At 43.2% G+C, this 26,490-nt stretch overlaps 2 protein-coding genes across 13 annotated transcripts in view; both read left to right on the top strand.

The window, feature by feature from the left end:
* Positions 1-26,490, top strand: part of NRG1 (neuregulin 1) — a 170,371-nt gene that overhangs the window by 55,899 nt on the left and 87,982 nt on the right. For 6 of the 12 annotated variants that reach the window (XM_085528917.1, XM_015849622.3, XM_015849620.3 and 3 more), the window contains exon 1: positions 18,983-19,921. The exons of the other annotated variants lie outside the window; for them this stretch is intronic. In XM_085528917.1, the coding sequence (XP_085385043.1) occupies positions 19,294-19,921 (628 nt within the window). In that variant the 5' untranslated portion in view covers positions 18,983-19,293. Of the gene's footprint in view, positions 1-18,982; positions 19,922-26,490 lie in introns of those variants that run through there. 12 annotated transcript variants of the gene reach the window in all.
* LOC146753884 (uncharacterized) lies at positions 18,689-18,850 on the top strand. Its single transcript, XM_085528922.1, has one exon. It carries the CDS (start codon positions 18,689-18,691, stop codon positions 18,848-18,850), a length of 162 nt encoding a protein of 53 aa, XP_085385048.1.

Raw genomic sequence — 26,490 nt, 5'->3', positions numbered from 1 at the left:
CTCTGTTACTGAGCAGCACAGAGATATCCATGCTCAGTCTGCCTTGTCTCATTCCCCTGCAAGAAGTCCACATGAGGCACAGAGTAGCTGACGTTATTCTACAGCCCGCAAGTTGCGGGATCTGGTCCATGCATGTTTTCGGTGATCTTGTACAGAAAGATGTGACCACATTTCATAAGCTTCAGTCCCAAGTCAAAAGTGGACACAGCTGTCTTTCCATCCCCAAGCATCTGACTGTTTTGTTTGTTCATTTGTTTCTGTTTTGTTTATTCAGCACAGAAAGGCTCCTAGCTTCAGAGCTATAAATGTTCAGCACTGATGTTGAGTCAGGGAGGATTTGACCAGACAGACCTTTGCTGCCTGAAGCTTTTACAAAGAACATGTGCTGTTGAGCTTATCTTAATGTTTAGCATTTATACATGGGGTGGTAATAACCTTTCTGAAGGTAATGAGGTCATTATTTTTCTGAGGTTCAGAAAGTGGAAAACTGAACTTTATTACTGGTATTTTTTTCTGGTAATATTCATAGTCATGAAACATGATTCTTAATAACTTAGTCAAGTGTCTGACAGTTATTTAGAGATTCTCCCTAGAACTTTCCAAAATGTCAGCATATTTGCCAGTGAGTATTACTTCAGTGGTTAATTTTAAAAAGGAAGGGGGAATCTTTACTTCAGGAAAGAGGTATGTGGGCATTTTTTCACTAATGTCTGTTTTGGAGGCAGATTCCCTGCTGGTTATTCTGTCTCTGGCAAAGGCCACAGCTTCCTACAGTGTAGAAACCTACCCATTGGATCTGCTGCTGGCAATTGTGGCACAAACTGTCTGCAGCAGAAAGATTCTTCTGATCTCAAGTTGGAAGTGACATAACCACACATGAGGCTTTTGTTCATTGGAAATGTTTGTTTTTGTATATAGTAATAGGGGATGTTCTTTAGCTGTAGCTGGAATTCTGTTCTAATGCTGGCATCCATTGCCCTGGACCATCAGTTCAACAGTTTAACTATTGTTCTTAGAAAAGGGTAGGTTTCAGTGTCTGGTATTTTAGCCTGATTAAATGCCATCCTCCCTGATTTTACCATTAAAAAAAAAATAAAAATAAAAAAACAAAACAAAACTGGCATTGATATGATTTTTGAATTCCTTAATATTTAATTCTATTTTATTTGCAGTAGTACAAAAGTAATTCCACTGACTCCACTGGTCAAAAAGAGAAACAGGACTGAATTTTAACCTTGCAATATATTTTTTATACTACAAGTATGACTTTTATTTACTCCCTAGAACAATTCTTTCCTTCAATTTCCCAATGGAAAATCTTTGGCTTAAAACAAACTGCAGGCTCTGCAGTGTTCCTGAGTGTTTTAGTGATCTACACAAAACCCATTAGTTGCCACAGTGGCAACTACTGCTTTACAAACAGTAGGATAACAGCTGTCTCAGGGTCTGCAAGAGCTAGAGAAATCCTAAACAGTAATTTTGCAGGAAGTCAGAAGAACAGTCTGGAGCAGCAGCAAAGCCCAGTTATATGCGTGTCTGATTATTCTGAGACTGGTTTTAGTGTTTCAGCTTTCTGCTGTAAAGAGCTTTGAGTTGTCTGCTGTTTCTGGTCATAGGCAAGCTACATCTACAGAGTAGATGTTTGTAACTTAGATTTTTGTTGCTTTGGAGGGAAAAGAAGATTAAGGTAGGTCCAGAGAAGGAATGCTGTGAATATGGATTCTGCCATTTTCTTGGTGTACTGGTAGTCAGGCAAACATCGCTGCAATCCCTAAAAACAGTGGATCAGTCTCAGGCTTCATGGGAAGCTACACAAGTCAAAAACCCTCTCTACATCTATTCAGCCAGCACGTTTGGGCTTTGAGCAAGCTGAAATGCCTTCCTGTAAGCAGAAGAAAGTCAAGCATGGATTTGAGACTGTGTACCTTAACCAGCTGCATGTTTCTGTTAGATGCAGAAGAATCTTGCTGCCTTTCCCATTAAGGACAGTCTGGATGGGGCTCTGAGCACCTGTTAGAGTTGTAGGCATCCCTGCATATTGCAGGGGAGTTGGACTAGATGGCCCTTAAGGGTCTCTTCCAACTCAAATTATGAGCCTATGATTTCTGTATTCTGCCCCAGGTGTGTAAGTGACCTCTTTTGCTGGCAGCAGTGCTGCGAGTACTTTAGAGGACAGCAGCTAAGCATCAGCACCTGACTAATTCTTACAGCCAAATGGGCACCTGGTGAGCTAATGTGATGTTGTAATTATTGTTTATGTGTAGAAAATATGCAGTAAAACTCCAAATAATTAGATGTGGATGGCATTTGCAATTATATGTTCACTGCATAATATGCATGCATCAGAGACCTCATACTCACTGCAGCAAGAGAACACAGCTATAGGCAGGCTGAGCAAATGGCATTTCTCAATTTAAATGTGCAAATGAATTTTATATGCATGGGCACTATTAGCAGATCACCACTCAGGAAGACCGTGTACAGGGGAGCAATTCTTACCTTTAAATTTGATAAAAAAATCTGGTCCTTAGGATCAGAATCGTAAAATTATACAAAAACTTAGTTTTTAAGGGACTTTATAGATCATCAAGGTCCAGCATCCTTCCATGGGCAGGGTTGTTACTCAGTATCTCTTTCATTTTGAGCAATACCTTTTCTTTGTCTGTAGATGTCTTGTGAAATGTAAGGCTATTATTCCCAATTACAACCCAAAAACACCATGGATGAAGTAGTGGATGGAGAATCTTCTCTGGATGGAGAAAAAGCAGTCAAAAATGAATGAGCCAAATATACTGAATGTTACAAAATTTTCTGAAGATATGAGCAAGTAGCTGTAGTTGAAACACATCACAGAATCACAGAATTGTAGGGGTTGGAAGGAACCTCTAGAGATCATCGAGTCCAACCCTCCTGCCAAAGCAGGTTCCCTACACCAGGTTGCACAGGTAGGTGTCCAGGTGGGTCTTGAATATCTCCAGAGAAGGAGACTCCACAACCCCCCTGGGCAGCCTGTTCCAGTGCTCCATCACCCTCAACATAAAGAAGTTATTGCGCACATTTGTGCGCATCAGCTGTGGTTGAAAAACTGAGACTGCTAACAAGAAAAGGATTCTTAGAAAAGCTGTTTAGAGAAAAATGGACACCAGTTAACTTTCTAGAATGGGAATCAAGCAGAGAATGTGTGGCCATTTTTGTTTAGACTTGCTGCTCTCAAGTAGTTCTACTGAATCCTCGTGCTACAGCAGTAGTTGGGTACAGGAAAAGTAGCCTAAGCAAAAAAGAGCTTGTGTGCATGATCTAGCATTTCTGCTGAATCTTTGTCTTAACCAGTTCTCGACATCGGTTTATCAAGTGGTGCATATCCTTGGTGTGTCCTCTTTTGTAGCTGCAGGGAATCACCCATGTGACAATGTCTGTTACTCCATTTGTGAGAAACACTCACCAGTAGAGGTCCAGCAAGTCTTTGAGTCGATGTTTTTTTCTGATCTCAGAGATTTCTTCCTCAGCCCTAGCAATGGCTCCTGTCTTGGCCTCTAGTAGGTCTAAAGAAAGCAGCTATTCCCACTGATCTTCAGCATGATCTTTGTAGACAGTGCTGCCTTTCGTGCACCAATCACTCTACTCTGCATATGACAAAACAGAGTTGCAATTAAGACCATGCCAGCCTCAGTCTGGGCTTTTCATAAGACACGTAAGCAGGGCAGTTTATTGTGTTCCACAGGACTGATAAAAGAAGACTAAACCTTTTCCACCCATAGAGGGATATGAGGGAGGAAAAAGGAGAAACTGGTGAATGCTTATTCTTTCCTGTAAAAACCGAAATAGCTGTGGGTCTTGAATTGCACTGTAGCTATGAGGTGGTCAAGCTGATCATGTGTGCTTGTGTCCTGCCTACCTGTCCCACCAGTCTCAGGCAGCATGCAGCAATTGGTGCCTCAGAGACTGCTGCTGGAAAGACACAACAGAAAGATGATGCCTCTGATAAGTGAGTTTTCTTCTAACAGCGACTGTGAGAGGAAACTTAGCCTTTCTGACTCCTCATTTTCCTCTTGTTAGACGTAAGGGGAGTCTTGTCTCTCTTTTAATCTTGTTTGACTACTGGCTCCAGCTCCCTTCCACTCCCGTTGCAATCACCAGCCCACTGTGCCAAAGGTCAGGTTCCTCACTGCCAGGTCACCCTGCACCTAGTGACATGGGGAGGGGGCTGCCCCACCTTACAGAGCTAGGGCAGTTAGGGACAATGGATGATTAAACCCTAAGCCACCAATTGGAGCACAATCTTCTCTTAGTTTGCCTCCTCATTCCTTGTCTAAATAAACGAGAAACCATTACAGCAGCAAGCAGTGTTAGCAAATATTGAGACTGGAATTACATGCCATTTCAGACACCTTGAGTAGTTCTGTACTTAATTGATGTGGGAACACAGAGAACTAGACTATGACAGCGCTTTACTGATTGCTGTCCCTAACTGTGGACAAGGCTGAAGAAGGGAGAGGAAGATGCACTCACTGTCTTAAAGGAAAGATGTCGAATTGCTTTATTACCCAGCAAATGTCATCCTTGTCCTCTTGTGATTAACAATTGGCTTATGTGCTAAAGCAGAGGCTTACTAGACCTCACTTAAGAAGCATTTGTTTTTGTTACTGTAGCAGGGGAATGTGTGCTTCTGTTTTCCATGTGGCTGATACATCTTTTCTTTTGGCCTGAGGGGGCGCGAGGTAAATAACTGTTTCTCAGTGGTGGATAAGAGTTTCTTTTTTTCTTTTATTTTCCTAGATGGAGGGGAAAAAAAATCTCTAAAACCTCCTAACATAATTTGGCCACTTGGCCTACTGCTGATAGTCCACAGATGTCTCTCCTGTAGCTCAAGAGACGGAGGTACATCCTGACTGGTAGGAGGCACTCTCTTCACTACAGTGACAACACTGTAAACAGAGAGACTTTGGGGACTCTGGGAGGACAGTTGAACTAGATGATCTTGTGGGTCAGGAGATGTGTGAAGTTTTTTCCAGGTCTTCTTGCAGACCTTAAGGTGGGCTATAGTTTGGCCCACATATAGTTTTTTATATATATATATATATATATATATATATATATATATATATATATATATTTTGTCTCAGAGCAAACACAATATGTGGGTGGAAATATAAGAAAAACACATTCTCAGCAAGGAGCCAGCACAAAGCTTCTGTCACTGATGTTTACCTATGCCATGTCATTTTGCTCACTGTGATTAGAAATTCATCAAATATGTCCAGAGAATTTGCATGCTTAGCCTGCTTTGGAAAGAGAGGATTGTCTAGCTATGGAAGGAGATTATGCAGCAATTTCCTCCTCGGCAGAGCAAGACAATGAATCTGACTCTTCATTATAGAGGAAGGATGAGTAAGAACGTTTGCATTTCCTGTGCAGCGAGAGCAACATGAGCTGTGCTCTGGGCTCCCCTGGGAATTTCCATGGTTGTGTCAATTTCAGTTGCAATGCATGTTACTGTGAGAAAATGTAGATGTTTAAATAGGAATGTTGGAAAGGGGGAAAGGATCGATTCATAAAATGAGGTGTTTGATCTCAGCTACAGAGACAGCTATGTGAGAGAGGGCAGAGGCTTGGAGTTAGTTACTGGAGTTTTATAACTCATGCATTGATCACTGACAGTAGAAATGTGTTAGAGATATGACCATAGCTTTTAGTAGATATTCTCTCATTTTCTTGCCGCCAAAGAAAATACTTCCCTGTGTTTTCACTAGGTAGGAGGCTGTAAAGAAGGCTCACAGTTACGTGTGCTTGCTAAATAAAGGAGAGAAGTCCCATAAATCTGCATTTCTCTCCTGCGTTTTCACATTCCCATTCAGAGTGAGTGCAAATTAGTGCTGCTGACCAGGCATCAAACACTCCCATCTTGTTTCCCAGAGCATCTAACAGGTACACAGCTCTGCTTATGTTTTTCTTTAATCATTTATTTGAGGGAATTTACACAGGGAAATTATATATCTGCAGATGCAAAAACATATCAGAGGGACACCATTCACAAGCACACATTCGTGAATGTTTGGGAAAGAGAGACAGTCCAGCAGGGGGACGTGATCATGGCAGTGACTGAAATAAAGAATTCCTGAGCAACCCTGAGGATTAGAATGAATGAGAGTTGCAGGCTGGGGTTCAGAAATAAGCTTCAGCAATCTGTCTCTTTAGAAAATGTTTTGCCTCTTTCTGCAAAGCTAGACATTGTCTTTGGTGAGAGTAACTTGGAAGTAAGTTGTGCCTAACACAGCCTGCAGTGCTGGCACTGAAAATGGGCTCTTGGGAATGGAAAACAGAGGTAGCTCCATCAAATGAGTTTCAAGAAGACCTAATTGCTCCTATTTAGATGTTGAATGATGTCCACCGTGGTGAAATGTTCTGAAGAGCAGCTCTGTCTTATCCTGCAGCCTGTGGGGTAGGAAATGGAGCCTTGGCAGGTGGGCAGGTGCAGGTATGAGATGGGGACTGAGGTGAATAGGGCCACATGTAAAGCTCTGCCTATGTGCCAAGTTAGGCTCATTTTAGTTGCCTAAGCACTTTTTTTTTTTTTTTTTTGAACTTTTTTTTTTTCTTTTCATAAAGGAAATGCAGTGACTTCACATGCCTTATTAAAAGATTACTTGTTTGGCTTATGGCCACAGAGGAATAATTCTTCTTACTGCTCAATAAATCAAGTCACTGTCATTTTAAACACTCCAGCTGAATTTCTAATGAGAAACTGAAAGAGTTAATTCTGCCACTGTGTGTTACTACAGCATTAAAATTACAGCAGATTTGGGGATCATAAATGTGATCCCCTCTTGCAGCATAAATTTGGAGCATATGGAAAGTACTTGTTAAATTATGCACATTCTGTAAACATCTGTCTCTTTCACTTGGAAAATACACAAGTTGAACTGTGGACTAGTAAAGTATAAATAAAACACATGGAGAAAGGAAGAGGTTGTGCCTTTTGAATTTGTAGATATTTCATGTAACGTTTTTCTTTTTTTAATATTAAACAGTATTTGATTTCACTTAACATGGTTTTCCTTATGTACAATAAGGATTTGTCTTATCTGGAGCTGAAATAGTTGTGTATTCCTTCTGAATTTTCCCTTATGTTTCCTTCTATTTTTTTTATTTTTATTTATTTATTTATTTATTTATTTATTTGCTACAGCAAGTGAAAGCCCTTCTTTCTTAATAGGATTAGCCCAAATAATTACCAGAGGATTTCTCTGTGTCATCTCAGAACAGCTTCCTCTAGCAGTATTAAAAAGCCTGTCTACAGTAGTGACATAGTCAATGGCACTGGGTAGCTGATGAGGCTGTAGGTCCATGCTGCCCCTTAAAAGAGACAAGGTCATACTCAAAGGCAGGGCTGCACTATTTTTTACCCTAATCCCCATCATGGCCAACTGGTAGGAAGAAGAAACCACAAATTCTTGTCAGCAGGAAACTACAGCTCAGGGCTGACAGTCAGCAGGGTGAGGCCAGGGGCCACAGCCTGAACGGCAGACACTGTGGCAACATGCTTCTTCTGCAGCTCTTCTTGTCCTTGACCTGTTCAATTACTACAGGTGATCAGTGAAGCTTTAGTATTGCATGTTCCAAATTTTGTGCAACCCCCTTGGTTCTCGGTTACAGTCCATGGTCCTCCCTTCTGGCCTATTAAGAAGGAAATATACTTGCATTTTTTCTGGTTTATCACTGAAATCTGTGAGCACATGTTTCACTAATAAATGGGAAAAGCTTCTGATTCTTCAGCTTTCGGACAGCTCCTGGCTGCCTTTACAGTTTTCAAATTTCAGGCACTTTGTCAAGGAGTCAGAGATCTGTACAGGACATAAACATTTGAGTAGGAAAAGAAATCCTAACAGTTACTTGTTCTGAAACTACACAAAAGCATCCTGCTGGGGAGGCAGGTTTGAATAAATTTCTGTGACTTTAATCCATGTATCTAAGCTGTGACTTTAATTACTTGTTCAAGTCACACCATATTTTTCTGCTGTTTTCCAGCCTTCACACTGGGGGTTCTGGCTATGTATCTAATTTTGTATGCAGCATAGCACATTGTCCAGGATAACTGGAAAATGAAATCTGAAAGACATTTCTTCAGTGTATGTGTGTGGATTTCAGCTTTATAGATAGGTGTCTGCAATAATAGATCATTGTTCAGTATGCCAGGAAATGAGCACTTCTGGCCTGACCTGTCTGACATTCCTTGAAATCACAGGATGAATGTAGGGATAATATTCCTCGAAATCACAGGATATGTGTGGTGATTTTTGCAGCTTACTATGAACACTGTGTTGTTTCTGTGAGGAAAGGTTTTAGTAAAGACCTTCATTTGGAGGGCTTTGTCTTGTGCTGCTGACTGTACCTGTTTCCTCTCTGCTTGGTGTAGCTGCATTTGTGGAAAATCATGTTCATAGTTCAAAGAAAATACACAACATTACAACTGCAAATTAATTGTTCCCGGAATAACTCCTACAGGTTAACTATAGTTGCCTTCCCTAGTGATAGCCTTAGACCCATCATCCCTCACTGACTGGTTTTCCACAAACCTGGTGTCATTCAGCTACTTCACTTGGCTCTCCTGGAAACTCTCTTATTACTTAATGCACCAGTGAGCTGACTATTGCCAGTAGCTACAACTAACCTCTACAAAGGTAGGCAGTAAACCTGAACTTTCTAGCAGCTGGGGCTGCATTAATAATGCATTATATTTCCTGTAACTACATACATGCACAGGCATTATTTTTTATTAGCAAGAGGAAGGAGAAGGAGATGGATGATGGAAAGTGTTGAAAACAGCTACAACTAATTATTAATGCTGACTGGACTTCAGCTGCAGGTTTTTAATTATCCTGTATCTAACCTTAGTAGTCATTGTTGTGATGAGATTGGCACTTCCTAAGCTGACTAAAGTAGGAGGGGAAGCATATTGTCTGCTTGCATCCAGCCTGTACAGGGTTAGTAGCATGTTCTCAGCAAAGCAGGCCAGAGCTCTATCATCTTTTGTTTTTCATTGCTCTTGGTTAAATCTCAGTCATATTGTCCAAAAATTATTTCTGTGCAGCTGAGCAGAGTGCCTAAGTAAGGAAAAGAGCAAAATACAGAAAATTTCACATTTTTTTCAAGTGTTATTAACAAAGTCTCCAGAGAATCATTTCAAATTGGTCAGTGAAGCAGAAGCACCATTTTCACTCCTTGGTGTGAAAGGAGTTCAAAATTCATTACATCCTGCCTTTTCCTTCCTTAGCTGGACTGCACACTCCTGGAATAAATGGAAACAATATTATGCCTGTGAGCATGTGTTTCAGCCCCAGTCCACCCTAGGGAGCCCTGGCCTGGAGGTGGGCTTTGCCAAGTGGAGCTTTGTGTCTTCAGCATCTGGTCTGTTTTGGTCACATCCTTGTTTTCTCCTCTAGCATGGGCAAAGTTGTGAAACTATGTCAAAAATCCAGTAGGAAGGACACTAGGTGAAGTTAGGAACACAAAGAGGATTTGTTGCCCCTTGGCACCTTTTAATTTGAGTTAAGCAGCTGTTAAGCAGTAGGCAGGGAATGTTTGAGCAACAGGAAGGCTGCCGCCCTGAAGTGAGAGCAAGCACTTGATCTTCACTTCTGCTTTGGCTGAGCAGGCTGAAATCTTGCCCATGCTGGCAAGAAATTTGGCCCCATCTTTTCAGCAGTCAATGTCTGATGGAGCGCTAGAGTTTTACAGTGTCTGGCTTCAAACTGCAGCCTTGATCAGAGCAGGATTTAGGGGCAGAGTTACTCTTAGCTGTGTGAGCATGAGCTGAGGTCACTAGGTGCCTCTTGCTGCCTGTAGGCTGGGGAAAGGAGGCAGATGATCCCCATGCTGACCTCTGCCTGGGTGCTTGGGCTTCTATTGATGTTAGAAGCTCAAGGCCAGGTGGCACCATGGTCCTACATCTAAGCATTTACCACTCAGTTTTCAGGTTGCAAACTGGCCTGAGAGTTGCTTGTAGCAACTACCCTATGTCCCCTCACAAGAAAAGCAGCCTGGGGCTTTGTCACACAGCTGGCCAAGAGCTGCATTCACTTTAGCACAGAGCTGTGAAAAATGGTCCCAACAGCAGACAGGAGTGAGAAAACAGGTATGCAGGCTGAAGGGAGCACCAGTTTTCAGGAAACCTCCGTCCTAATCCAGCAAAGCTCCAAAATAATGTTTTCTTCTCCTTGCATCCTCTAGACGTTGACTTCTCTTCCCCAGCGTGACAGCCATCTCCTACCACAGGTGCACGTTCCTTCAGTGTGTTAATGATCACAGTTCTGTTTAGCCGGCATTTTTCTGGTCAGTGATTTGGGTGAGCTTGGCTACCTAGGACACAGGGTGACCTGAGGCCCACTAGCAGGGCCCGTTCTTTCAAATACTCTTTCAGAGTAAGCTCCCTTCTTCCCCAGGCATTCTTAAGAAAAAGGAAAAAGACAGACTGCCCCCGCCCCACCCACCCCCCACCCACCACACACACACACACTTAATGTAGTCTCATTTCCAGTCCATAAGCTTCGTGATGAGACATGGGAACAGGAGGCAACCCTGCTAGGCATGGCGTGCAACTTGATTGCAGGATATGCTGCAGGGACAGTGCATCCCTCAAATAAAATGATGATTACAACTCATTCTCATGCGTATCAGTGTATGAGTGGATAAACACTCCCACGTGTGTGTTTGTTGTCAGAAGTAGGGATTGGACATAGCTGAATTCTGTAGCAAAGGCTCTGTTTAATTGCCCTCTACACTGCTCTGAGCTTTAACAACCTACATTTTGCTCCATCACTGCTTCCTGTGCTCTGTTTCTTGGTTGTTTTGCCTTGCAGGAGGTTTTTCCAAAGCTGCTCTACTGCTCTTACGCCACTCAGCAGCAGCAGCCCCTGCTGCTCTGAGCTGTGCATGCCAATTTGTTAAATAAAAGCAAGTTATGATGAACCCATTTTTACCTGATGTAAGTGAGGGCCTGCTCGGTGTCTGAAGCAGCATATTCTGCTCCTTAGCTTCAGTGAAATTATGACATACATTATAGGATTTGGGAGATTTGTTTCTCTTGCCCTTAACAAGACCCAACATGGCGCAGGAATGCTAAAGTCCTATGCATTAGAAGAGTAACTACCTTACTTCCCTTCATGTTTTTCTGTTTTAAAGATGAGAGGCTTGCTTTAATGCCAGACCATACACAGCAAAAAGCGTGTCTGGTTGCAGGAATGACGAAGATGTGACAAAGAAGCATCTTAAAAATCAGGCTGGGTTTTGCATTCAAAATAGCTGCATAATAGAAACATATTTGATTAGCCTACCAAAGACTCATGACTAGACGTAAAATCTCCTTTGTCATACTTATTTGAATTCTTCTTAATTATTTGCTGGAAATCGACGATGTTTTCCAGCCAATGCCAAAGGAGTGATTCATGCCTTCTATGGCTTTCTGAATGCACTATGAAAGAATATTAAATATTAAATGCCCTTGATGATGCTGGGATTCTGAGGCATTATGAGAACTGTCATTTTTATTATTGTCAAAATTTTTGCAGTTGTAAATGTGAAATTGCTTTTATGTTTTGAAAAGCAAACACCTCAATCCTACCTCCTTATCTTGAACATAATCAGACTTTGTATCTACACAACCAGAGATGAACCAAGCAGTGTAGCTGAATAAGAATCTTTAGTTAGGATAAGGCAGATTAAATTCATTATCTGAAGCAATTTGCAGAGAGCTGCTAAGCAAGCCAGTGCTTGAGCTGAAAGCGTGACATTTTTTGCAAGCAAAATTCTGAAGGTTTCAGATTGTGAATGTGTGATGATATTCTAAGACATACCTTACAAACCTAAGCCAGTAGCACATGGATGATTTGTTATTAACACCTCTTCATTTAATGATATAAAAATCCTTCCATGCACTATGCTCGCTGCAAGTCTTTGGCTTTTTTTGTTTCATTTTTCTAGCAGTAAAATTATTAAGGATAAGCTTGCAATGTGGTTAATAAAAGAGCACATGTGTAGCTGAAATTTTGAAAACAACGCTTTAAAGTGAAGTCAGATCTGATGCCTTGAAGTTTTAAACAGCAGCAGCCAGGAATATATGCAAGTACAAAAACAATTCTGTCACTGCATAGAACTGGAAGGTATAATAAGGAGAATTAAGATTTTTCTGAGTAATGGATATCCTGTTAAGGTGTTCGAAGAAGTTCTGCCTAAGGTAAGCCATAACTTTGAAGGATACTTCACTATGCAGAGTCTTTGGTGAACAGGCTCAGTCAAACTTCTGTGCTCTGGAGCCTGGTTCTCCCGCTGATCTTCAAGACTGCAGTATTTATTGGGACAGGCTTGGAAAGGTTGGTAAGCTTCTCTATTTAAAAATCATTCTGAAATCTTAAAATCTTTTCAAGTCAAAAATCAGTTTTCTTGACCAGGCTGAGAGCCCAGCTAAATGAACAATATTGCTGGATTAGCACAAGTGAGAGGTAGCATTAAAAAAGAGAAAAGCATGTTTTTATTGTTAATCTGTGTTTATCATGAAAGACAGCACCATAGTCCAAAATACCTTTTCGGTTCCTGAATTGGGCTCTAGTTCAAAAAGGCACTTAGATATATGATCTAACCCATCTCTAATCAGGAAGGCATTTTACCACTTGTTTAACTCCATGTGTGTTTGAATACTTCATTAACCAGGGATTGGTTAGAGCAGAATAGTTCCTTAATTCAGGAGTTTCAGGATGTTTGTTCAAATTTTACAAGTCCAGTGAGTCCCCAAGCAGCAGAGGGACTGTAGATGTGAAAACAGTCGTAGCTGTGGCAGAAGAAAATAGTCTCTAGGTTGGCCAGCCTGAGGTTCTGTACAGCACATGTCTGTACAAAGCAGCAGTATTGCCACCGGCCAGCCATCACCCTCAAGGAAATTGCTCCATCTCTGAATACAGATGCTCAAGTGCAGGCCCACAAATGCATTTGGCCACTGAGGTGGGTGGGAGTTAATGAGTGCGCCTCGGCCATGTAGTCATCACTCTGTCCCAGCTCACTGCCATACTGTGAAACAGAGATGCCAGTGGTGGGGTGAGGATGGTGCTGGATCTGAAGGAAACAGTAAAATACAGAGATCTTCCTTCTGCTGTTTCTGCCCATTGGCAGAAGAGCCCAGCTGATGGCATTACAGGTATTTCAATTTCCTAAATGCTCCTTTGTCACACAGCAGAGCTATTTGTCATTAGTCTGACCAATGGCTGTGCTCATCCTAGATTTTGTGACTGAGTAGAGGTAGGGCAAGTAAGTCAGTGCCATTGATGAAAAACCCTGACATTCGTGGTTTGATGTTGAGTTTCTGTGTCTCATGTAGTGCCACAAGCTCTGCTTCTGATTAGGATGAAAGAAACTCAGTGTCTCACATTTCACTTGAAGATGAAAAGGCTCAAAAAACCTTTTGGTTCCCCTGAAATAACAGCCCATTTTATGGCAGTTTTCAGTTTCAATTACTGTCTGCAGCTATTTAAAGTATAAACATCCCCTGAAAAGCCCATTGTAGTTCTGTTGTTTTTTCAAATCACTGTTCTTGTTAGCCATGGCTATTGTACTTAGAGAAAAAGGTTCCTGGTGTAAATGTGCATAGGTGAAGGCAACACAGAAAGTTCTGGCACAAAGGCAATACAAGTTTGCTCAAATATAAACTTTTCAAAAGCACTGAAGTTTGTATTCCATGCTCCAGACGCTTCCAAGAAACATTTCTGACACACCTATGTGGGCACTGGAGTAATTCCAGTATAGTTGTTTTGGCCTGAGGGTACAAAGATGGTTTGGATATGGCTTCCTCTTGTTCCTATCTCTTCTATTGACTAAGGGCAGGGGGTCTTTCCACAGCTGCCCTCTTACACCGTATTTATTAAGAGTACTAATTATTCTGCTGACGTTAATATATTTACCCTCATGTCTAAGCCTGAGTAAGTGCTTAAGGGTTCTGTGTTTGTAGCACTCATGTTTTCATGCATTTTCTTAATGGTTTGGCATCATTTCTCCTCCGTCACATACGGCTGCAAATGACCAGATGATTACAAAAAGAAAAAAGAAAAGGTGAAAGAAAGTGGTAAGAAAGTGGTGGGAATGGGGAAAGACACACAAGCAGCAGTATCACTTGTATTCTGTTCACTTTCCATCAGGTGAAAAATGAGATGTATGTGTGCACAAATGACAGCCTGTCCCATTTTTGCATTTGCAGTTCCAGTAGAGAGGCAAAATGAAGTTTTCTCTTTATGTCATTTGATCTGAGAGACGGGGGTTTTAGTGAAGGCTTTTGGAAGGACTCAAAGAGAGAGGATGCTGGCATCAGTCCAAGGGAGATGGATTAAAGAGAGGAGATTGGTGGAGCACTGAAAGGAGAAATAAATTAATTTTTTGCACCAAGTGCGATCGCCAGCTCTTCCCACAATATGGCCGCTGGCACTGATGCTGCTTATTGAGCCTGCCCACTTGCTTTGGGTCACCGTTCCATCTTTAAATAGTGCACTTATTTAATTTGAAGAAAGTGCTTGCAATCAATAAAAAGAGATCCTTTTATCTTCCTCATCAATCTCTTATTAATGAACATGCACTTTTTTTTTTTTTTTTTTTTTTCCTTTTTAGCTTCTTGGTTACAGTGCTTTTAATTTCTCAATGTATGGGGGAAAAAAGGGAGTGCAATCGAATATATGATGGAGAAATTAATGCTGCATATTGCCGCTTGTGTCTTCTGAAGAATTGATGTGGTCTTAAAAAAAAGCCAATGGCCTGGGGGATGACCACTTGCCCTGTGGTCCTATGAGCATCCTTTCTTAAGCTGCAACCCAGCAGACCTGAAAATTGCACATAACCACCTATGCAGGCAGTTACTTTTCTTTGTGTCCCATTAGCTGCAAGAGCAGATGATTCTTAGAGAATGATGTGGATTGCAGACATTTTATTTAAAGCAGTTAGATATTTGGAATACAGTGGTTTCCATGAAAATGCCAGGCCTAATTTCCAAAAACTTCAGCAGATTTCGGTCTGATTATGATAGTAGCGAGGGGCTAGCTGAGCAAAATGGCAGTAGCTGCTCTAATTTGCAGGATACTGTCAGTTATGATTATATATCTGCTTGTGTTTCATTCACATATTTGTAGATGGCCAGAGAGTGTGTTCATCCACAGCAAGGTAATATAAATTCAGCCTCCTTTTAGGGTCTGTAAAACCTGAGAAGCAGATATGCTTTGTTCATCTTCATCTCAGGCTGGAAGTTAATGCCTTGTGTTTCTTTCTCAGGCTTGTGGGAATGGAACTTAGCAAAATAATGCCTGATTCTTTACCAAAACTCTGCACAAAATAAAATTACAGTTTCATAAGCTTGTGTGTTTCAACCTGCCACTTACACGTGGCAAGAGTTCAAATCACAGTCACACATTAGCTTCATTAGTCTAGAATCATACCACTTTTCCCTGTAAGCCGAGGCAGTCCAAGCTGTATAATGATCAGAAATAAATCTCTGCATTAGAACCTGACCTAGCTGCAAACATGCAAGTAATCTCCTTCCTTGTTGTTCTGCACCGGTCACCAAAGGACTACTGCGGTAAAATTTTGTTACCTCCAGGTCCACACTGTCTCTTGCTTTCTGCCAGGTCTCCCTTTCTATTAGCCAGCTGCTGGCTCTTTTCCAAGTCATTCATCTGACCCGCCTGGGCCATAACCCATGGATAAGCTGAGCATGCCAGCACCAGTACAGAAATATGAAAGGCCCCAACCTGCAGCTGCTGGGAGGGATTTCCAAGTTGCTATGGGGCAGCAGAGACCCCAATCAGCAGCGCATCCCAGGCGGGCTGCCCAGGCCCTGCCTTCAGCCACGTGTGGAGCTGTGCCAGAGAGGCACTGGGAGGTGGGTGATGCGGTATAGCATCCCTCCCTGCCCTTCCTGCGGGACGGGAACGGCGGGACCCGGCGGGCACGTCGGGGTTGGGGCGTGATGTACTTCCACGGGCTACCCTCGGGGAGAAAGAGGAGGAGAAGGAGGAGAAGGTCTCAGTGGAGCTGGCAGCGCGATGCTAATCCGGAGGTGCCGCGGGGAAGGGACGTGCGGCAGCGAAGGGCTCTGCAGCCGGGCAGGGAGCCAGGCCAAGCCGAGATGCTGCGGCCGCCGGGGCGGGGAGCGAGGAGAAGCGCTGGGCGGAGCGGCAGAAGCACCCTCGTGAAGGGAGCTCTGGAATGTCCCCACTGCACTCCCGGGGCCTCGCACATTGCGGAGTCGAGCAGGGTCACCAGCGGTGGTGGGATGACGTCCCTCCATCCACTTGCACAGTGTAGTCCGTGGAAGCTGTGACTTTCAAGGAAGGTGCAGATCTCCACACGTTTTTCTATTCACCTTAGCAGCAGAAAGATGTGAGCAAAATATTACAGGAGAATATTAGAGGAGGGTAAGTTAGCCCAGACGGCCAGCACAGGGAACGTGTACCTGACAGTGATGTAAAGGCAGCACAAAGACGAGCTCAGAGAAGCAGCATCAGGGAAAAGCTTCTCACTGGAAGTAAGAAGGTTAGAAAACAAGGCATGAGTAAAGATATCAGGACACTTTTTAAAAAAAAACTTGCACCAAGCAGTCAGATGCTGTTTCTCAGCTTTGTCAAGCAGCGCTTCATCCTCACACCTGAGCAGCAACCTGTATGTGTGGAAGCGCAGTCTTTCTCCCAGATTAATCACTCAGTCCAAGAAAGGATTCAGTCTTTCCATAGGCACCTTGCTTGTTCATACCCACAGGCCAACACTGTTGTCACAGCAAGGCTGTTCTGATGTTCCCTGTTCTGTGGCTGTGGTGTTTTTACTGCTGTTTGAAATACATTTTGAGATACTTGAAAGAGGTTATGCTCATGCAGAACATTTTCAGCTAAGTAGCATGTATGCTTGATAATAAGAGGAGATGTGTATGTAACTCTGCAATGCAAGCTGTTCATTCTGTCTGAGGCTACCGATCACATCATTAACCTGAAGACCAGACACTTCAGCAGTAATGTAGACTCGATTGTATGATGATTTATCTTTTTACATTCTTCCAGGGAGTGCTATGACTGGCTGTGCTTTAAGGTAAATTCTCCAGGCACTTGAATGTAGCATCATGATTACTTCAGTTGGCTACTGCAGTCTCACAGGAAGCTGTGTGATCAGACATCCATCAATTAGTCCTTGATGGGAGAGTCTGTGAAAACAGTGTGGGAATCATTGAGATTTTGATAAACCTTTTTTAATGTGAGTGTTATTAATGTTCCCATAGAAGTCTTTGTGAATGGGGAGATTACGAGACAGAGAGATGAATAGAGACAGGAATCTTTTCGGTAGCTACCAAAAATATATTATTAGAAATTAAATTCCATTTTGGATACCCAACTAAGGTACTGACGAAAATAAAACATTATGTATAAGGGTGGTTTGAAGCACTTGATTCTTTGCTTCATTATGTATCCTGCAGTCACTTGCCCTAAGGTAGGAGGGTATTTGTACTGCCAAGCCTTTGATGCAGATATTTTTGCAAAGGAAACTGAGCTAAAAAATCCTCTCCCTTTAGACATTTTGTCTCACAGGTTCACTTTTCTGATAGAGACAGGAGGGATAGGGAATAGGGGCAGTTCCAGGCTTTGTTACCTGCCTTACACAGTGCTCTTGGGGATGGGAGTTAGTGCTAGACTCTGGTGGAGGTGAGGAATGACAGGCACGTTTAGGAACAAAGTAGAAGCCCTGTTAATAATGCAGTTCTTTGGGTTTTTGCTTTTTTATTTTACTCTAGGGGGGAGTGAGGACGTGATTTAGCAGCAGCCACCTTTTGAGAATTATGTTTGCTGTAATTGCAAAGGTTTTGCCTTTTTTCGGTTTTAGATGGTTTTGGAGAGGAGGTTAAAAACTGAATATATATATATACACACATATATATAAAATGTAAAGTGATGTCTACAAATGAAATGGAAATTTGTCAGAAGGGGAATTTTTTTATACTTTCTTTTTTTTATTATTTTTCGCTGCTTGTCCTAAGGTGCGTCCCAGTGTTATTCTTAGTGGATCGAACTTAGTCAGAGGCGTGGAAAGAAACGCTCTAGGTGTTAGACGGGGAGAAGCTGCTGCGGGAAAGCGGGCTTCCCCCGGGAGGGATCGGGTGTTGCCAGCTCCGGCGAGCCCCGTGCCGCCCGGCGCACTCCCACCTACACCCGTCCTCGCCCGCCGGTGTCTGCCTCCTCCGACCTCTCTCCGGCTGGAAGGAGGGAGCGGGCGGCAGCGCGCAACTCCTGCCCGCTCCCTCCCTTTGATTTGATGGCCTTTATTCTTCCTAATTGGATAAAATAGGAAGTCACTGACAGTCCTGCGTTGCTGGGTGCACTGATTTCCCTCAGACCAGCCCTGCAGAGGGCGGGGGGTGGGGACGGGAGGAAGGAGTGAGCCTGTACATCAGAGAAACAGGCTGCGAGGGGGCTGGGGGAACGGGGCGGGGGGGAAGGAGGAAAGTGAATGAGCGCTCAAGAAGGACAAAGAGGGAGGGGAGAGAAAGGGAGTTACCATCGCCTTGGCATCGCTCTTCCTTTCAAACCTCTGTGTAATGATATTGTTTGCAGTGATGCTCAGACAGCGAGCACCTGCTGCTCTGTAATGATTCAGCCTCTTTCAGCCGCCGCTGTAACGCGACAGGATGCTGCTTCTACTGTCACTTCTGCCGCTGCCGCTGTTGTTACAGATTTTGCTTTTGCTCCTTCTACCGCATGACAATTGTTTTCCTCGCCTAAGCAGATACCAGCCTCAGATGCTCAAGGTGAGAGTCTTGCCTTTCGCTCTGGGCTATTGGCTCACTTAATCCGGTCAATTTGTTCGCTGCTCGTGGTTGTCTTTCTCCCCGCCCTCCTTCCCCCTGTTTTGTTTTGTTTCGCTTGCTTTCGGGGGTGACGCTTCTTCCCTCACTCAGAAGAGCTGGAATTGCTTGAGAGGCATATAAGGAATTATAAAAGTGGCCAGGAAACAAGAGCGCAGTGACTGCAGAGCTGCCCTTGGCTTCGGCAAGGCAGCGTGAGTGGCAGAGGGCTCGGGCAGGGGGCGAGGGTCTCCTTTTTCCTGTGCGTTCCTCTTCTCCCAGTTCGGATGATGTTGCTGAGCTTGGACCTCTCATTGACTCCCGCCCTGTGATTTTTGCTGAGCGCTGTGACTGTTACTCCATCTCTTTTTGTCTGTGTTTCACAGTAATGGACTGTGATAGAGTTAAGGCCTTTTGGAGGTGAGCTGTGTCAGAGCTGATGCTTAAACATGTCTGAAGTAGCCACCGAGACTTTCCCCAGCCCCTCGGCTCAGCTGAGCCCTGACGCTTCCCTTGATGGGCTCCCAGCTGAGGAGAACATGCCAGGGCCCCACAGAGAGGACAGCAGGGTCCCAGGGGTGGCAGGCCTGGCTGCGACCTGCTGTGTGTGCCTGGAGGCAGAGCGACTGAAGGGCTGCCTCAACTCCGAGAAGATCTGCATCGCCCCTATCCTGGCTTGCCTGCTCAGCCTCTGCCTCTGCATTGCTGGCCTCAAGTGGGTCTTTGTGGACAAGATTTTTGAGTATGACTCTCCTACACATCTTGACCCTGGGAGGATAGGACAAGACCCAAGGAGCACTGTGGATCCTACAGCTCTGTCTGCCTGGGTGCCTTCAGAGGTGTATGCCTCACCCTTCCCCATACCTAGCCTTGAGAGCAAGGCTGAAGTGACAGTGCAAACTGACAGCTCACTCGTGCCCTCCAGGCCTTTCCTTCAGCCTTCTCTCTACAACCGCATCCTAGATGTCGGGTTGTGGTCCTCTGCTGCACCATCACTGTCCCCATCCTCCCTGGAGCCTACCGCGGCATCTCAGGCACAAGCAACAGAAACCAATCTCCAAACTGCTCCAAAACTTTGTAAGTAGAAGCTATGTGTTCCTTCTTTGTTTTCCCTTCTACCAAAAAAAAAAAAAAAAAAAAAAAAAAGAAAGAAAAAAAAAAGCTATTCTTCCAGGGGGTCATGTGACTGATGTGTGCTGACTGCCGAGATTGGTACCGCATTTCTGAACTTTTGTGAGGTGAACATGGCAGTGAGCAGAGCTTCATCTGGGACCTCTGTAGAAACCTACTGCCATCCTTTTCTCTGTATCCACCTTTAGGGAAGCATGTGATTCAAGGGTTTACCTGAAATACTGTTCCACATGGTCTGTCAGCCTGTTTCTCTTATGAATTTGGTTTGTGTCCTGTACTGGGTCTTCCATATGTGTTCATTTTCTTTGCCTTGCTTGCAGAGCATTTCTGCTACCTCCTTCCTGAAGTCTGCTGTTGGCAGGCTTCTCTGTCATCCTCCTGAAGTAATCAGGGAGAACAGTGGGAAAGAGCGGCAGTGTATTTGTAGTTAGAGAACCACAGTTACTAATGTAGGGATCAGTTTGTGATCTTTCCCTTTCTTTTAAGAGCATAGCATACATTTATCTGTATCTGTCCCTTCCTCTAGGTGCTGAATCTTGTTGAACCTGAGACAATTCCTCATTGCTTTCTGTGGGGCATTTCAGAAAAGGGGTTCTTGTCCATGCAAAGGCAGTATGAAGCAGTTTTCAAATTAGTCTCTGTTCATCATTAAAATGAAAAAATATCCTGGGTACCTGGATTTTTTTTCTCAGTAGTGATTGTAAAGCATCAGAACACCATATTGTTGAAATGTAATTTCTTTGACATTCCTCATTTTAACCCATCAAGTCTGGAGCTCAGCAAGCCAGCAGTTTCTGAGCTGCATAAAATTGTGCAACTCCAGTAAAAAAAAGAGGGTAGCTTGCTATTGTGCCAAGAGCACAGGGCTGTGGTTTTCTTCAGATAGCTGCAGTGATCAGAGTGTGCAGCTTAGTTCCTTGCAAATTGCCTTGCAGGACATTCTTCTCTCTTGCGGCTTCCCTGTAATGCCCCAAGACACCCAGCTTGTAGGTGTTACCTGCTCAACCTCACCTTGCAAACCTGAAGGCACCAGAAGTTCACTTCTGAGTTTAGCCCCACTTAGTACAGATACGTGGCAAATGGATTAGCTAGGACGTTTTTGCGCCAGCACCTTTTCAAGTAAAAAAGCCATTTCAGAGAAGATGCTTCCAGGCAAGAACTGGTGCTGATCAACTGGCTGTTAGGAACGATTCCAGAATCACAGAAAGGAAATTTTAGGTATTTGTGTAGAATGCCTGCTAGCTTTTGCCTATATAATGGGTGACAATGGGATATTGGATTAATAGCAATTTATCTGATGGAAACAGACTGATAGGGAAATACTGCCATGCAGGCTTTGTCTGTGGGAGGTAAAACATTATTTGAATTACTGGGACACATAACTACCGTTTCGGGTATACAAAACTGTACTCAGTGATATTTTCTTAATCGTTGATGTAGAAAATCTCTTCTGTAGTGTGGACATTGTAAGGGGCATTAAGGATATGACAGCTCTTTTTGGTCCATATAGTGACCAGCGAGCACCAACCAGTCAAAATGGCATCTTTCCTATGATAGAGAGAAACAACCAAACGCTGGTTATGTCAGAACAACCCTTCTGAATTTACACTTGTGAAGCAAACCTTTCTCAATCTCATCTCATCAGGAAGTAAATGAAGAGGAGAAAAAAAAGAAATATTCTTTAGAGCAGTTACCGCGGGGGTGGGGGGGAAGCTATTATCTGCTTTCATATCTGCTTACATCTGGGAAGTAAATGGTTGTCCAGAAATCAGGTAGTTGAGTTGGGTTTTCCACTGTTGTCTTGATTTTCTTAATATAAATGTTTTTAAGACATCATAGACTTCCAGATAGGAACAGACTGAAAGGAGAAGGAGATCTGGCATCAGTTTGAGCTCAGGTTGCACTGAGGGAAAAGGTTGTGTAGCCCTCAGTGATCCTAACCATGGTGCTTAATTCTGACTGTGGCAAATGGCTGAAGCTCTAATAAAATAGAGCTGGAAAAGTGCACTGCAGAAGATCTGCCTAAGAATTAAAGTAAGCATGAAAAGAACGATTTGGACAGCTCTGAAAGCACTGTCTTGGGGTTTCTGAAACAGCTGCATTTCAAACACGTTGTTGCGTTTTATGTAGAGCAAGATTTGTTGGAGAGGTTGACAGATTGCATCAGTGATAACTTTTTTTCGTTTTTTATGAATGCTTTTGACAGCCATAAAATTTTGAGAGATGGCTTAGAAAGTAGCATCTGTAAATTGGATTGTCCCTTCTTTTGCCTCTCAGCGTCCTTGTTGCTGTTCCAGGCAGAGGGAGGTAACTTGTTCCCAGAAATCTCCTTTAATACTGTAATACTTTTTTTTTTTTTTACTTTTTTTTTTTTTTTCAGTGCAGAACTAAAAAGGAACTTATACATCTCATGTTCTGTGGTACTGTTTCTGAACCAAGCCCTTCTGTGAGTTTCAAAATCTTTTTCTTCTCCTTTCTTTTCTGTCTTACTCAGCACATTCCCCTTAAAGCTGTATCCTTCAAGGTCATTGTCTGTTGAGAGCTAATTGATTCTTCTTTCTCCTGGAGCCTGGGAGAGAAAGCAGAAGAGAGACAATCCTAGTAATTGTGTCTGGTACATTAGATTCAAGACTGGTCCTATTATTATGCTTTGCCCTTTATCAATACAGAAAAAATATATATACATTGCTTCCTTTCTAGTTAGTTTCCGTCTTATATTATAATATCATGTCTCCTTTACTGAAACAGAAAGGAAAGGTTAATTTTTTAAAGGTGAACATTTTAAAGTTGAGTGTGTCTATCCTAGTGCAGTTACTCCAGAGAAGGTTTCTCCGCATGCAAGATATAGTATTACTCACTAAGCTACAACCTCCCTTGCTTGTGAAGACAAGCATGTTGTAAAAGTGCTAACATAGTTCAGCAGATAACTTCTGTCTCAGTTCCACCATTTATCCAGGTTAGTAACCAATACACTTCCATCGTACTGTCAAATCCATGTTTCTACAATAACTACATCCACACATCTGCAAACAAGGCATTCTTCTCTGTACAGATTTTCTGGTGGCCTTTTCTTCCCATTAAGTGATTTCTACCTAAACAAATTCACTTTTCAGGTCAGTCTGGAATGGAGAGGGCTGACTGACCGGAGTGCTTTAGGTCTGTAAGAGAGACATGAGTACATAGTGCCATGCTCTCAGCATCAGAAGCAGCTCCATCTATGCCTACTGCCACATGCAGCTTCTCACAGCAGAACCTCTGGTCCCTCCGGCTCCTACAGGGCTGCCTCTCTGGCATGTCAATGGGCACTTCTGTCCTTTGGTTGTGCCTGAAGAGAAGATGCCCAAGACGTGGTTGTTCCTGCATCCTTTCCACTTCAGGCTCCCTGGCTTCTTGGGGTGCAGTGGGTCGATGGGCCTGTCACTTAATTTGATATACCACTGTAAAAGCTCCTTGTTAGTTTCTCTCTGTATCTGCCAGTTTCACTTGTTCATTCCCAGTTCTGATTCTGATGTCCTTTCCTCTATATCCTGTGATTGCAAAGGTCTGTATATGGCAAGCTGGAGGGAGCCTTTCCCTCTGGTTTGTAGGTGTTCTAGCCCAGGGAAAGGCTTTGATTCTTGGATGGTGAGGGTTTGCGGATAGCAGCTTGTCATGCATTTTTTTGGTTTTTTTCCTCAAAACAGGACTGTTTTGACCCATGCTCTGCAGTTCAAAGCCCCACTGCAATGCTGTAGGGTTAACTCCATGCCTGGCAGCCTCTGGCAGCGTCAAGGTCAGAGAGCTGAAGGTGGGGGTGGTGCACCACGGGCTGTATAGCAGCTTTTCCTGTTCTCAGTATTATTAGGTAGGACAGAACTGCAAAGGAGGCTGCTTTTTCTCCAGTGCAGGAGAGCACCTTAAAGCAGGTGTTGCTCCATATGTGATACAGTATTGTTGTTGAGTAGCCTCAGACACTTCCTGGTCAGAATTAAGGAAGAGGCCTTGCCTAGGGTAGTTACCAGAGTGAGACTCGGAAGAGTTGCTCCCGTTCTCCAATAAGTTTTGGCATTGCAACTTCTAATTGTCTGCCACACAACACCAAGACTTGTCTTGAAAACCATGATTTTTTTTAATTTTTTTTTTGTCAAGCGCTCTGAATTAACAATGTCTTGTCATGAGACAGATATAATTAATCTTGGCCCAGATACCAGACAAGTTCTGAGCCTAACTTTAGAGCATAATGTAGACATACTAATCTGGGTAAGCTCTGAAGACAAAACCAGCCCTCCATTAACCTGCAGCAGTAAAGCAAGTGACAGTTTACTGAGTCACCCAGTCTTTTTGTGCCTCAGACACTTTTTTCTCCACTGTCCCAAAGGCTGTGGTGACTTACATATCTACATACATGTGGCAGTAATACCCAGGATAGGGTGCAGTTGGACTGATGGGGTAAGATGCATAAGATGCTGCAAATTTCAGGGTGTTCATATCCATGATTAAACTTTCCGAAGTGGTAATCAATCTATGCATACTTTCCAGCCCATTTAGTCACACTGCCTATAAAACATTTTCAATAAGCACACGGTTTGGTCAGATTAATTTATTACTATTTAGCTTTTTTATAGTTCTCTGCCTTCCCCATTTTTAAGATTCACTGCTTGTGCAGAAATGCTTTTCCTTCTGTTAAGCATGCAGAGGGATGAACTGATCAGTTCTGCTTTTCCTTCTCTTGGAAAAGTACCCCAAGGTCACAGCATTTAAAAGCACCTCATGGGTGCAGTTTTTCTTGTACACACAGAGCATCACGGAGAAAACATTCTGAAGTACTTCCTCATAGTAATAGTCTCTATTTCTGAACAGTAGCTTCCACTTGTATACCTTTTTAAAAGCTTCATTTTACTTTGTGAACTTCACTGAGAAAAAGTTACATTTTCATGGCTACGCAGAACTTCAAGGTAGCCTCCTTTCTCCTGTACATAAGCCTATGTGAATATAGAAATACACTACAGTTACATGGAGTCTATGACCACTTCTTTATTAAAAATGGTAGCTGGGACTGTACTGCATCAAAAGTTTCCAAGCAAAACAGATTAAAAAACAAACAAACAAAACAATCAATCAAACAAACAAAAAAACCACAGCAGTGTGTATTTTCACCATAGGGCACCAAAACGATCATCTTTTAGTATCTATTGTACTTGTGAGTGAATAAGTTGATTTCCTGTTTGTGCACTGCAAATAAGGGCATACAGCTTTCCCTCATCAGATTTGCAGTGTCTCACCTCCAGGTACAGAGAAACCTTGGACAACTGTCTCAGCATCAGATGAGAAGGCAGAATTTGGCTCAGTGGAGGCTAGGCTGCAAGTTAATTGAAATGCAGAGCTGAAACAATATAAATGAGCATTTTCATCGTTTGCAGTCTTGCTAATGGAGGTGCAATAGATTTGCTGCAGAAATCCAACTCGGAATCAATAGCAATGCAATGAGGCAGCTGGTTCAGGGAGAGCACATGTGATGCCAATCTACTGCAGACAGTACCCAGGAAGAGACTGCTTTAGCTCTGCATCAGGAAAGGGCAGACAGCCCTAGAAAGTGCCGCAGGAGGTGATGAAAGGCTTCTAAGAGGAAAAAGCCAGCCTTGCCGAGGATGGAGCAGTGTTAGGAGCAGAGGCTTTGTGTGGCTGAGGGGAGGGAATTGTTTCCTTTGTGGAAATCAGACTAGTTTGAACTCACATTCTGTTTTTGCTACAAGGTACTAAGTGAAGTAAAGAAGGGAGTCCTTGTGTTTAGGGTCAGGTTCAGGCCACATGAAAACAGGAAGGGATGGAGGCATGTTGCCTCTTGGAGAATGGTAGATGGGTGTGGAGCATTGTTGGTGAAGGACTTCTGCCCTCTCACTGCCCAGACAGGCTGCAGAGATGAGCAGGCACTGTCTTTATGTGGATTGCTTTATGGTAGTCATGCTGGTTACCCTTACTATTTATACTACAGGCAGCCCAGTGTCCTGGGGAGAGAACATTGTGAATTACATCTTGCTCCTTCACATTAAAATGTTTTGTAGAGGCCCAGACTTGGTAGGAGGTACACATTAAACTCAGGACCCAGAGCATGACTGTCATTTGGCAATTAGAGAGGTTTGTGAGCAGCAAAGAAGAAATAACTATGCAATAGTTTTGTCCGGTGTAAGGCTGATGTGACTGCTTATTTACAGCCTGTCCTGTCTCATTCTTTCTATTGTGTCCCTTCCCTCCCCACCCACCCCCACCCCCACCCCCAAATTCCCATGAGAGGCTTAGTCATTGAGACAGAAGGTTTTAGCCAGCGAAAAACAGGCAGGAGGAAATCCATGGGGACATGGCTGGTTGCCCCTCTAGGCTGCTCTGAGCTAAACTAGAGGCAAGTTCCATTCTGCTGTAGACAAGAATGGCAGGACTGTGGCACTCATCTATTTATTTTACTCCTGTGTAGTTTTATAATTAAAGCCTCATTCTAATACATATCTTCTCAGAGAGTATATTCAGTTATTCCACGTATG

The sequence above is a fragment of the Coturnix japonica genome, chromosome Z (assembly GCF_054131305.1).
Source record: "Coturnix japonica strain WE chromosome Z, WE-NBRP24, whole genome shotgun sequence".
NCBI classification, from domain to species: domain Eukaryota; kingdom Metazoa; phylum Chordata; class Aves; order Galliformes; family Phasianidae; genus Coturnix; species Coturnix japonica.
Note: the sequence above shows the minus strand (reverse complement) of the source record. Positions and strands in the feature narration are given on the sequence as shown.

What these genes read in the sequence shown, in the direction of transcription:
- LOC146753884 (XM_085528922.1), top strand. Translation starts at nt 18,689, where the DNA reads ATGCTGCTTCTACTGTCACTTCTGCCGCTGCCGCTGTTGTTACAGATT.